Genomic DNA, 13,121 nt, shown 5'->3' with positions numbered 1-13,121 from the left:
AAAGATGTCTACGACTTGAACCTTTGCGTAACAAGTAGGATTCTGATTCAACAAGAGTGACACAATTGTCTTGAACTATATCTCAGACATTAGACCCACACACAAACTTTTCTTTAGGTGTATTCTAATAGTTCGTGCTTTAATGACCCTGCACATGTATCTCGATTTAGTGAAGGCTCTAGGAATTCTTCCCCGAAATTCCATAGGAATCGGCCCAAGTTCCACAATCACAAATATGAGTCTATCAAGAATACTCATCTAGCTTAGGTACTCCCTCATACAGAATATAAATCTCATTAAGAGCTTCTATTATCTCATCCTCTTATTTCTTTAAGATTCATGCTTCACTTACATGATCATCTCATATTACTCCTAACTTGTTATTACCCATTGAACCTATTTCTTGGAATCTCCAGTTATCTAGGTCGGGTTACCATCATGAGAAACTCATTTCTTTATAGGCATTAGTCCCATCTTCTTAGATGTATTGTGGACTTTCTCTCTAGCTACTCCTTTCGTCAAAGGATCTGGTAAATTTTCATCAGTGCGTACATGATCTACTCTCACAGCTTCTTTAGAGATACAGTCTCTGACATGACCGACCCTGAGCAAGTGCAGCATGTGCCGCAGCACAGGACCCCCAACTTTTGAAAATTTCAATTTTTTTCATAAATATTAATAAAAATACATAAAATGTTATTTTAAAAACTCAATAATTGAAAGAAATGTTAGTATAAAAATTCAATATATACAAAAAAATCAAGATTGATCAAAATTCAAAATAATTATAATTAAATTTATTTTTAATTAATATATAATTATATTTTTGATATATTTTTTTTAATTATTACAATTGTATTTTTTTTTTTTTAAATTTGGGCCCATTTTTGAAATTAGAACGGAGCCTCCGATATGATTGGACTGACCCTAGTCTCTGATGGTGCTGTGCTTTCTTCTTATTTGACGTCTTTTATCATTATAATAACGACTCTCAACTTTTACAATAGTCGCGGTACTATCGTAGTGGATCAACACAACTGCCATAGGTTTTTCCCATAAAGGGATCTCAGCTAGCAAGTCTCTTAGCCAACTTGCTTCTTCACTAACAATGACTAGTGCTATCATCTCAGATTCCATTGTGGACTGAGCCAGGATAGTCTATTTCTTTGGTTTTCAAGATACTGCTCCTCCACCTATGCTAAATATATACCCACTAGTAACTTTGGAATCATCTGATAAGGTGTTCCAATATGCATCACTTTACCCTTCCAGTACATCAGGAAATTTCTGATAATGTAGGCCGAGATGCATGGTCTTTTTAAGGTACCTCATGACTCTCTTAATAGCTTTCTAGTGCTCGTTACTTGGTCTACTCGTAAACCTGCACAACAATCCTACGAAATATTAAGTGTCGGGTCTAATACAATCAGTGGCATACCTAAGACTACCAATGATGCTCGCATATTCTATTTGTTTGACACTTTCACCAGTGTTCTTAAACAATTTCACACTTGGATCATATGGTGTGTACACAGGTTTACAGTCAAATTATTTATATTTCTTTAAGATTTTCTCCACATGGTGTGATTGATCCAAAGAAAATCCTTGTTTGGATCTCGTGATCTTGATACCAATGATTACGCTTGCTTCTCCGAGGTCTTTCATGTCAAAGTTGTTGCACAATAATGATTTCACATAATTAATGGTCTGAATGTTTGATCTAAATATCAGTAGATCGTCAACATAGAGACATATGATAATGCATATGTGATTCTCAGTTTTGTAATAAACGCAATTGTCACTTTCATTCACTTTGTACCCATTCGGTATCATTAAGTTGTCAAACTTTTCATGTCATTGCTTATGAGCTTGTTTTAGTCCATACAGAGACTTTTCTAACTCACAAACCTTGTTTTCTTGTCCATAGATCACAAACCCTTTCGGTTGTTCCATATAGATTTCTTCTTCAAAGTGACCATTTAAAAAAGTTATTTTAACATCAATTTGGTGTACTATTAAGTTATAAATAGTAGCTATTGAAATAAGTACCCTAATGAATGTAATTTTATTAACTGAAGAAAAGGTGTCAAAGAAATCTATATTTTCTTTTTGTCTAAAACCCTTGGCTACAAGGAGAGCCTTGTATTTATCAATAGTTGCATCAGGTTTTAGTTTCTTTTTTAAAACCCATTTACAACCGATTGGTTTGCAACCATGAGGGAAGTCGACAAAGTGTCAGGTCTAGTTAGTTTCTTGATATTGTATCTCATCATTAATAGTCTCTTGTCATAAATTTGCATCCAGAGATGACAAGGTTTCTTGAGGGTTTATTGGATCTTCTTCTACATTATAAGCCGCATAATTTGGCCCATAGTCTTTAGCAATTCTTACTCTTTTACTTCGTCGAAGTTCTGTTTCTACATTGTCGTCGCTTTATGTGCTTCTAATCACGGGAATGTGACTCGATTGAGTGCTCCCACTATTTCTCGATTGTGAAACAACACCAATATGGCCTATAAATAATTCATCCCGGATTCATAAAAATATAACAAAAACATACATTATCTTTACTAAAATTCCAAATACTTTTTCCTACATTCGAGTTTTCAACAGTCTTGTGAAAACTTGAGTATAGGCTGAATTATCTTGGGTATTTCTGCGTTGCAACTGTAAGACATTTGATAGTGCTTGGAATATTTATAAGGAAAGTGATTCCGTTCACGATTCTAGCCTCGATCCATTCGTTTAAATTAATTTTCTAACATTTAATACTTTGTAAGACATCTATTAACACCTAATGCCAATCGATTAGATATTCAAAATATAACCGATTATAAGTTCAAAATAGAAAAGAATAGTTATTTAGTCATTGTCCATCATTAAGATGTTGTCCTAAACGTTTAGAGCTCAATTTTAAACTGATCTAATTGATTAGGTCAATTTGTCAATCGATTAACAAAGACAAAATTTTGTCCAAAGTTATTATGACAACTCCCAATTCATCTGACACAAATTCAAGATATTTTTAAAGATATTGTATTGAGAAAAACTAGTTTGAAAAGATATTTTAGTGTGTGTATGTGTGTTTTTTTTAGCCAAGCACTTTTACGAGAATGCTCTTATTCTCTACAAAATTTTCACTTAGACTAATCAAGATAGGACTTTCTTGTCAGATACTTTCTTTTGTAGACACTTGCTTGAGTTGCCTTGAGATTAGACTTGAGTTATATTCCATTTGATTGTCATTATAGATAGTCAAGTCCATTAAACTCTAATACTTAGGTTTGTATCTTTATCCGCATAACTGTTTATGCCTGACTTTGCAAAAGACATTTGTCATCATCAAAAACTATTATCCTTGTTAAAAACATATCGATCATCTGCAAAACAAGGTTTCACATATTGAACCAAAACAAAAGATTGTATAAGAGTTATCCGTTAAATCTTCATTTTCACTTCATGTACGCGAATCAAAATGATCCTTCCCGCATCAGTATATATTTTCAAAAACGGAGAGACCTACCTAAATTTCCCTATATAAAAAAATTGTTAAAATGAAAGTGTAAGATTAGTGGTAATTAGGGCTGGAAATGAGTCGAGTCGAGTCGAACCCGTCGTCAGCTCGACTCGACTCGATAAGAATTGGTTTAGCTCGAAACTCGACTCGAGTTCGACACGAACTTTTTTTTAAGCTCGAACTCGACTCGTTTTAAGTTCTTGAACAACTCGGTTTAACTCGTTAGGTTCAGTTCGTTAGGTTCAGTTTGTTTACTTCACGGACTAAAAAGTCATTTTTTAAAGTTTAAATTTTTTTATTATATTTGACATTTTAAATTATTCTTTTTAAAGGGAAAATATTAAAACAAAATAAAGCTTTCAAGAGATAAACTTAAAAGTCTAATTCAAAAACTATTCTTTTTGAATTTAAGTTTGTCTCAAAAACTATTACAAATATAATAAAAATAGTTAATAATAATAATAAAGTCAAAAATAATATAAAAGGATACAAATTAAATCATATAAATGGTACAATATTTAAAAAACGTTATTTTTAAAGTGGTAGTTTAAAAAACAAATTTAGAAGTAGTTTAAAATGACACTTTAAAATTAAACGTCACGGTGCATTATGTTTTTTTTTTGAGTTAGAAGTATTTTACTTTGTAAAAAAAAATGTCACAAGTATTTTTTAAAATATTTAATTTGATAAGTTAAAAGGTTAAAATCTAAACATTATTTTTTAAATGATATTATTGAGATATATAATTTAAAAATATTATATATATATATATATATATATATATATATATATATATATATATATATATATATATATATATATATATATATATATATATATATATATATATATATATATATATATATATATATATATATATATATATTTTATCGAGTCGATTCATGAACCTAACGAGTCGAACTATACATAACTCAAGTTCAGCTCATTTAGTTTACGAACTTAGTTTTGAGTTCAAGTTCGACTAATTTGGTTCATGAATTAAGTCTAACGAATTAATTATCGAATCGAGTCTCGAACTATTTTTGAGTTGGTTTGATTCATTTCCAGCCCTACCGGTAATCAATAAAAAATTGTAGTTGTTAGAAAAATTTGTCAAGGATTGATTTATTTTTTTAACATACAATAAAGGGGAAGAATTGTTATATCTTTAGTCTCTTCTTTTTTCCTTAGATGACATTATAGTCTTGGACTTTGAATATTTCTTATGCATTATTTTCAATTTTAAAGACATATACTTTTCCCTTAGTCTAATCAATAATGCAAACTTTTCTTTGAGACGACTTGCTATATGCTATATGCTATATATGAAATTATAGCAAGTTTGAAAAGTCATTATCTTCAACATGTCAGTCACAATAATCCTAGCACTGCTACTTCTGCAGATAATGAACTTTGTAAATTGTCTGAATAATAACTACTCCTCCATTAGATGCCCCTTTCGTCTATCTTGTTCTAATAACAAGCAGCAAATCCTTGAATTTCCCTCACTACCAGTATCTGAAAAATTCATTGTCGAAGACATAGATTGCAAAAGGAAACGTATAGTCCTATCTGACTCACACAACTGTTTTTCTAGTCTCTTTCTAAGACACAACGTATCACTATTTTATCCATTCCATTTTCAACCAGGTTTTCGCTTTAGCAGCAACAATGTCACTTTCTTTAACTGTTCTTCAGTTCGACAACACCGTCTCAAAAGCTGGGACGATACAAACCCCGGCGCCCAAGACATGTTGTCTTGTCCGATATATGTAGCCGATCCGACCGAAAGTATCGTTGATCTAGACTTATTAAGCTGCACAAGAATATTTGATAAAGTTTTGCCAATAGACGCATTTTATATAAGGCTAAACAATCTTGAATTGAATTGGACTGAAACAAATTTTGACAGTCGATGTTTAGAGTACGAGTTACACAACAAGTCAAAGAACCACACATCTATTATTTTAGAAACAACAGGTGAATAGAGTTGATTATATATACCTTCTGTTAATATTTCAATTTTTTTGTTAAACTAAATCATGAATTTGCAGGAGCAATTGTTGGTTCAACTATGCTGGTTTTTTTTATTGGTGTTTTCTTTCGAGTATACTTGTATTTTCGGATGAAAAGTGAAGATCAAACTAGACTTGAAAACTTTTTGAAGGATTACGAAGCTTCAAAGCCTACACGATTCTCTTACGCCGATATCAAGAGAATTACAGATCAATTCAACGAAAAACTAGGCGAAGGAGCTCATGGAGCTGTCTATAAAGGCAAACTATCGAGCCAAATTATGGTTGCTGTGAAGATGCTTAACAATACAGAAGGAGATGGGAGAGAGTTCATTAATGAAGTGGGAACTATGGGAAAAATTCACCATGTTAATGTTGTTCGCTTGCTTGGCTTCTGCGCGGATGGATTTTATCGAGCTTTGGTTTACGACTTTTTCCCGAATGGTTCACTACAAAAATTCATATCTCCGCCCAACAACAAGGATGCTTTCCTTGGTTGGGACTTATTGCAACATGTTGCTATAGGCATTGCCAATGGGATTGAGTATCTTCACCAGGGTTGTGATCATAGAATTCTTCACTTTGATATCAATCCACATAATGTGCTGTTAGATGACAATTTCGTTCCAAAAATATCAGACTTCGGTTTAGCTAAGTTGTGTTCGAAAAATCAAAGTACGGTCTCGATGACTGCAGCGAGAGGAACGTTAGGGTACATGGCTCCTGAAGTTTTTTCTAGAAACTTTGGGAATGTCTCTTATAAGTCAGATATATACAGCTACGGTATGTTGCTGTTGGAGATGGTTGGAGGAAGAAAGAATACTAATGTGACCATAGGTGAAGAAAATTTCCAAGTTTTGTATCCAGATTGGATCCACGGTTTGCTCGAAGGGAGAGACATACATATCCCAATTGATGAAGAGGGAGATTTTAGAATTGCAAAGAAACTTGCAGTCGTAGGACTTTGGTGCATTCAGTGGCACTCGGCGGATCGTCCGTCTATGAAAACCGTGCTGCAGATGCTACAAGGAGAGGGAGACAAGTTAAAAGTTCCAAAAAATCCTTTCAATGCTTCATCTTCGGCTAATAGAACTGCAAATACTGCTGCAGGATATTTGAAGTTAGAACTAGATGTGATTCAAGAATTAGAATAGAATTTTACTTTTCCATATTGTTTTCATACTTGCAAACAACATGCATTTAAATCTATCCAACTCAAGTTATTAGGATAATATCACACTTCCTTGTGTGGTCTAATGAAGTAAAAAAAAAACTTTATTTCTTGACTACATTCTAGTAAGCCATGGTTTCTAATTTACAAACCCTTTCAAAATCAATAAAATAATTGAAGCAAATACATATTTTGAAATCTCACAATCATCTTCCATCATCCAATGCAATCAATGGTTGATCCTTCAAGCTATCAAACCCAACAGTATAACCAAGATTATAGCTATCACCATTTTCACCTTCATTATAAATGCTACAAGATGCCTCATGAAGTAACCGTTGACTCTCCTCAAAATTTTGATCTGTATCATTCCATGGATGCTTCTCCATTAACCTTATACCATCCAACTCCATAGCCACTTCCTTCATGCTAGGTCTTTCATCTCCTCTAAGCCTCAAACACCTTGCTGCAAGAATAGCAACCTCCATAATCTCCTTCTTGTTATCATCATTCATAACTCCAACTTCAATAGCTTCGGAAATTCTATCTTGTTTCAAACAAGACAAAAAATGCATAGCAAGACTAATTTTCTCCTCAGGCCTATTAAAAGAAATAGGTTTATCACCCGTTAGAAGTTCCGCAAGAACTACTCCAAAGCTATAGACATCACTTTTCTCGGTTAATTGATGCGTTTGCATATACTCGGGATCCAAGTATCCGAGTGTTCCTTGCACCATTGTTGCTATCTCGGTTTGATCGATCGGAACCAATCTTGATGCTCCGAAATCGGAAACTTTTGCAATGTAATTTTCATCCAAGAGAATGTTGGTACTCTTAACATCTCTATGAATAATTGGTATTGATGCAGATGAATGTAGATACGATAAAGCTCCTGCTGTTTCGGCTGCGATTCTTAATCGTGTTTTCCATGTTGGATTATTTTCTTTACCTTTAGTACTATGCATGAAATCGAAAAGTGTACCGTTGCTAACGAATTCATAAACTAAAGAAGGAACTTCTGTTTCCAAACAACATCCTAAGAGTTTAACGACATTCCTGTGATTTATTTGAGACAGAACCACTACCTCGTTAATGAATTGCTCGATTTGATTCTCGTCTATTATTTTGGACTTTTTGACAGCAACGATTTTGTTGTCGGATAAAATTCCTTTGAAGACTGTACCATAACCTCCTCTGCCAATGATTAAGCTTTCGTCGTAATTGTTGGTGGCTTTTTTCAGTTCTTGTTCTGTGAATATTTGAGCTGATTGAGATGCATCTTCTCTTGTGGAGAGTTGTTGTTGCAAAATGAAGCCACCATTTTGTTGAAAGAACTTCTGTTTCAGTTTGATTAGTTTTCTTTTTTGGCATGTCAAGTATAGAGAAGAAATCGCCACAAATAGGACAATTAATCCACCACTTGCTCCTGCATTTGAAATGTATCGAAGTTAAGTAAATGTACTAAAAATCACTCGCACATTTGTAATCATGAGCGTAATATTATTGATGTGATAGTCTTCAGAACGACAAACATGTCTGATAAAATAAATTTCGGATATGTTTAGGAACTTACCGATGGCAACCTTGGTAATTACATCGCGTCTATGACACCCTCCTTCCAATGTTCCATTTCCCGATTGTCCATGTGGACAAAAACATTCGTAAAATCCATCTTCGTTGCGACAATGTTCATCACTTATACATGTGTTATTCGAAGTCTTACATTCGTTAATGTCTGTAGGCATAAAAAATAATTGTATAGTAAAAAAAAATTGTGATTACTGTCGTTCGATTCGAACCCTGATGATAACGTCCAACTTAATAAAAAGTAAGTAGATAGATTACCTTTGCAGCCATCTGGATGATAGGGATTTCCTTCATAACCGTTTTTACATTTACATTGATAACCAAAATCAATATCCTTATCATCACAATAACTATTCGCCTTGCAAGCATAACCATCTTCACCTTTTGAAGCCTTACAGTTTTCACTCCCAACACTCCAATCGAGTATCAAAGGAAGCTTCTCATGAGAAAAATTATCCAAATCAGAAACAGAAAAATTATAAAACCCATTTTTAACCACAAACGAATGGCTACATCCGAATGATTCCGTCGAATTAGTAAACTCGAAAACGTTAACACTTATATTCCTCATCATAGGTGGAATATCAACTTGACAACAACCAATACCGGAACACGTTCCGTTCTCGATTCGCCTTCGGTTACCGTTACATCTTGTTAAGCAGCCCGTGGTGTATGTTTCTTGGTCGTAATTGCTGTCGATAAAACCGTAATTGTCGCAACCGATAGTTATGAACTTGTTTTCTTTTCTTGATATGCTGAAACTGGCAGTGTCTAAAGTTGGTTGGTTGTTGTTTTTGCTGTCACAATAACTTGAGACAAAACACAGGAGTTCGAGTTGGCCTTGGAGGATGCTTATGTTTAAGACATGAACATCACCCCATATTAAGTTTGTGTTGTTTTCACATGTGAGATTGAATTTTGGTTCTAGAAAACATGGTCCTTGATTTGGTATTGATGATGTGGATATACCAAATGGAAATGGAACCGTTATGTCTCCGCATGTGTTTTTGCAACCGGGTAAGGATGATGCAAATGTTGTAACCAAGAAAGTTGTGCATAATAATAGTGTGAGATTTGTGTTTGGTTTCATTGTGTTTGTTTCTTGAATTGCTTTGTAGGAAAAGAAGAGAGGGTTTGATTTATATGTGATGTTTGTAAAGATTATTTTATGGTTTCTTGGCCGGCTTTGGGTGCTAGTTAAATTTTATTGACTTGGAATGAAGATTGACCTGGTAATATTGCATAAAAGAACGAACGTGGCAAATATGTGTTGGATTTATTGGGTTTAAAAATGCAAATAGATTTTAGAGATAGAAAAACTAAAAGGGGGCTATTAGTGTACAAGCGATTGGTGGATTGAAGTGGAATACTTTAAAACTACTCTCTTAAACAATAATTATACATATACAATTAAAATATTAGAAAAATGACAAGTTTGAAGAACAGATTAAATTTGGAGGCATCATTTTTAATTAATTGAAAACCATGTCTTTACCACCTCTTTTATTTATATTCGGTATAACATTTTAAGAGAAAAGACAATAGCAGGCATGGTCTAGCCTATAAAATTCGGAGAGTATTTATTTTTGTATGAAAATATCCCTAGCATTAAAATATTTAGTATGTAAATAATAGTTATATCAAAATCTTCTTAATAATATCAAGAATGATAAATTTCAAATAACATTTGAGCCATCTTGCTATGGCTAATGGTTCAAGAGCTAATTTAAATTAAAAAGATTTTAAAAAATAGATAGATTTTCACTTTAATCAAAAGTAGACATTTCTGTCCTCCAATGCATCAATCACCCAGTAATTCAATTAAAAAGTTGTTAGTACAACACGTCGTATAACACATAAATGATTTCAACCGTTCTTGATATATAAGGAAAAATGGCGTTATTTCGGATATTTAAATTCGTTCTCACTCTCATATTACTTTTGACTCCCTCACTCACTTGAGCGTTGGAGGGCTAACATTTCAAGTCCGATCCGTCGCATCAAAAGTATTACTCCAGCGCAGAGAGACATTACTCCACCACCCCCTTCATCCACTTCTAGTTCCTAATTGAATAGTAATATCGTAGGTGAGAATCGACTTCTAATTTCCACCCATTTCAGAAAAAAAAACTAATGTCTCTCCACCAAAAATTCATATCATTGATCTATTTTCTTGATTTAATCTTTTCCTCATACAAATCTATTATGATATTCATCGAGCATGGTGACATCAAAAGTCAAATGACAAGCTCTTGCTGCTGCAAGCAAATCTTAGGGTATATGGAGTCTCCAACTTGCTACACAAAGTTTATAACCTCATACACCAATATATCTCACAATTCTTGACTGATAGGATACCAGAATTTAAGAGAATGTAAATACACTCCACCAAGGAACAACATTGTACGAGAGGTACCTCCTGGGGCAACCAAGTTACCACATCAGAGTCGGTCCCCATTGGCATAACTGATATCGAGGATATATAACTCATCTTCTCAATTCTAAGGGAAGGAGTGGTAGCCATACTGCTCCTGAATTTCGTCGTCCTCATTATTCACTCACACATAATTCCTGAAGAATAGAAAGACATGATGTATATGCTCCAGCTCCTGAGTGAAAGAAGAACATGTTGTAAGTCTGAATCCTCGACAACGGGATTCTAAGGTCTCTAGAGAAACCTCAAAAGCTGCAAAATTATGAAGAAACTAGAGACGCGTGCGGACATGTTCTACATTAATAGATTAATGAGTGCAAAAAATATGTAAAATTCATACGCACTTGTCAAGTTATTTTGCAAATAATCAATGGAAAAATGTCCAATTTATCAGTAAATCACGAGAAAACGTTTGTATGAACTTTTTAACTATGTATTCATTAAGTACAGATAAAAAGAGCCAAGAAAACACAAAAGCTAGTAAAAAATCACAAAAGTTTGCTAAGCCAAGAACATTGTCTTTCTAGCTACGAAGAAAAAATAAGATTTCAGAGCCAAGTAACTACAAGACTAAGCAAGAAACCTCACTTAGCGTAGTATCAACCTCGTTAAGCGAGGTATGGCGGTTATGACTTTAAGGTTAAGTTACTTAATGGGAAAAGAAGGTTTTTCTCAATAAGCGATCTTGGAGGCATGCTAAGCGAGGATAGGTAGCAAAGATAACTTGTAAGTTAAGTTGGAAAAACTTATATGGGAGAAGAAAGCAGGTGCGCTAAGAGAGCTTCAAGTTTTGTTTGACAAGAAAGGCAAATCAGCACTCTATAAATAGGGGTTCAGCCGGTTCTTTTAAGAATACTTATGGTGTAAATTTGGTAGGGATTAGGAGAAATGCATTATATACCAAAAATACAATATGGGAGGAAAAACGAGAATAAGATTAAGGGCGAAAGTATTGTCCAAGGAATCAACAATAAATTTTTTTCAGCTTCTTTCTTCTAGGGCTTAATTGTAAAGCTACAATGAGTAAGTATAACTATTTTTTCTTTTGTTGGGGTTAGATGTAGTCATCATAAATACTCATGTATCAAATGTCATCATGGTGTTCTATGTAATTCTTTTAATACATTAATATTCATAAATTCTTTGTTCATAATTCTTGTTTTGGATTAGATACCTAAAATATATTTTAATGGTGTGACTTAATACTTGAAAGGTATTGGTCATTACTAGATCCAGATTTTTCATCGTTTGGATATGTTAAACTCTATATATAGATTTAGGTCTAGTATCAGTATGAAATATCGAAGTTTAATATTATCGTATTGTTTAATAGGTTGAAAGAATGTCTACTAGATAATACAATCAATAGTAATTAATACAATCAAATTAATATTTAATTATTTAATATTCCACTTTAAAACTTTCTCATATTCTATTAATTTGTGTTATATTAGATATTTGTGTATTATTTTGAATATTTTTATCTTGTATTGTATTGAAATAATGTTAGATTATTTTTTAAAAATATCGTAATACTTAAAAATGTATTAAATTTAAAGTAATATATTTTATATAATAAATATTATAAAATATTTTATTTTATTATAAAACAAACAAATATACTTACGTTCATATAATCCGCATCATATAATCCGCAATCCGTCTAGGGTCAGGCTCCTATAATATATTTTGATCTCATATAATAATTGAATTTTTAGTCCGACTTAAAAAAAATTCAAGACCGAACACTCCCACATAAAGGTTTTTATTATTTTTATATTCTCACTAAATATTTATGGTAAATGTTTGAAAAAATACCTGATTTTTTAAATGTGAGATAATTTTTAGGATTTTTGAAAAGTGCTAGTAGTTTATATTTTATAGGCAAAAAAATTTAACACTATCGAATTTTTTGAAATGTTTTGTAGTTTATAAAAACTCCAAAAAATTATAAAATATTTTAAAAAATTGGATTATGTTAATAAAAATTGTCTAACGAATATGAACTATTGATTTTTTTCAAAATTTCAAAAAATTATTTAAAATGTCGAATTTATCAAAAAATCTAATATGTTAAATTCATTTTAAAAAAACAGTAAAAATGCATACCCAACCTTTTAAATACATTGTCGAATTTTTTAAATTATACCGGATTTTTGACTTAGTCTATCGAATTTTTGGTTCAGATTTTTTGTCAAAATTTTAGCAAAAATAATATATGTATTATGAAAAAATATGAGATGCCAGGTCAAATAGTAGGTTGATGACAAAATAAATTCCCAAAATTCATCACTTTAAAATTGTATAGTAAATTTGAAAGCTCTTCTTCCTCGATAGATCTAAATTTCTTATCCTTGGATGTGATGTATTTTTTAATGATAAGTTTTCCTTCATTCT

General features: G+C 32.4%; 2 protein-coding genes across 2 annotated transcripts; one reads left to right on the top strand and one right to left on the bottom strand.

The window, feature by feature from the left end:
* Positions 1–4,834: 4,834 nt before the first annotated feature.
* Positions 4,835–6,702, top strand: LOC127091891 (rust resistance kinase Lr10). Its single transcript, XM_051030613.1, has 2 exons — positions 4,835–5,497; positions 5,572–6,702. Exons 1-2 carry the CDS (start codon positions 4,882–4,884, stop codon positions 6,684–6,686), a joined length of 1,731 nt encoding a protein of 576 aa, XP_050886570.1. The 5' UTR covers positions 4,835–4,881; the 3' UTR covers positions 6,687–6,702.
* Positions 6,703–6,761: 59 nt separating this feature from the next.
* LOC127091890 (wall-associated receptor kinase 5) lies at positions 6,762–9,428 on the bottom strand. The gene is made up of 3 exons (XM_051030612.1): positions 8,549–9,428; positions 8,277–8,438; positions 6,762–8,129 (listed from the first exon to the last, which is right to left on the bottom strand). The coding sequence occupies exons 1-3, from the start codon at positions 9,378–9,380 to the stop codon at positions 6,910–6,912; spliced, it is 2,214 nt and encodes a 737-aa protein (XP_050886569.1). The 5' UTR covers positions 9,381–9,428; the 3' UTR covers positions 6,762–6,909.
* Between the last annotated feature and the right edge of the window lie 3,693 nt (positions 9,429–13,121).

Source organism: Lathyrus oleraceus, chromosome 6 (assembly GCF_024323335.1).
Source record: "Lathyrus oleraceus cultivar Zhongwan6 chromosome 6, CAAS_Psat_ZW6_1.0, whole genome shotgun sequence".
Lineage (NCBI taxonomy): Eukaryota > Viridiplantae > Streptophyta > Magnoliopsida > Fabales > Fabaceae > Lathyrus > Lathyrus oleraceus.
This window is presented reverse-complemented; position numbering and strand designations above follow the sequence as displayed.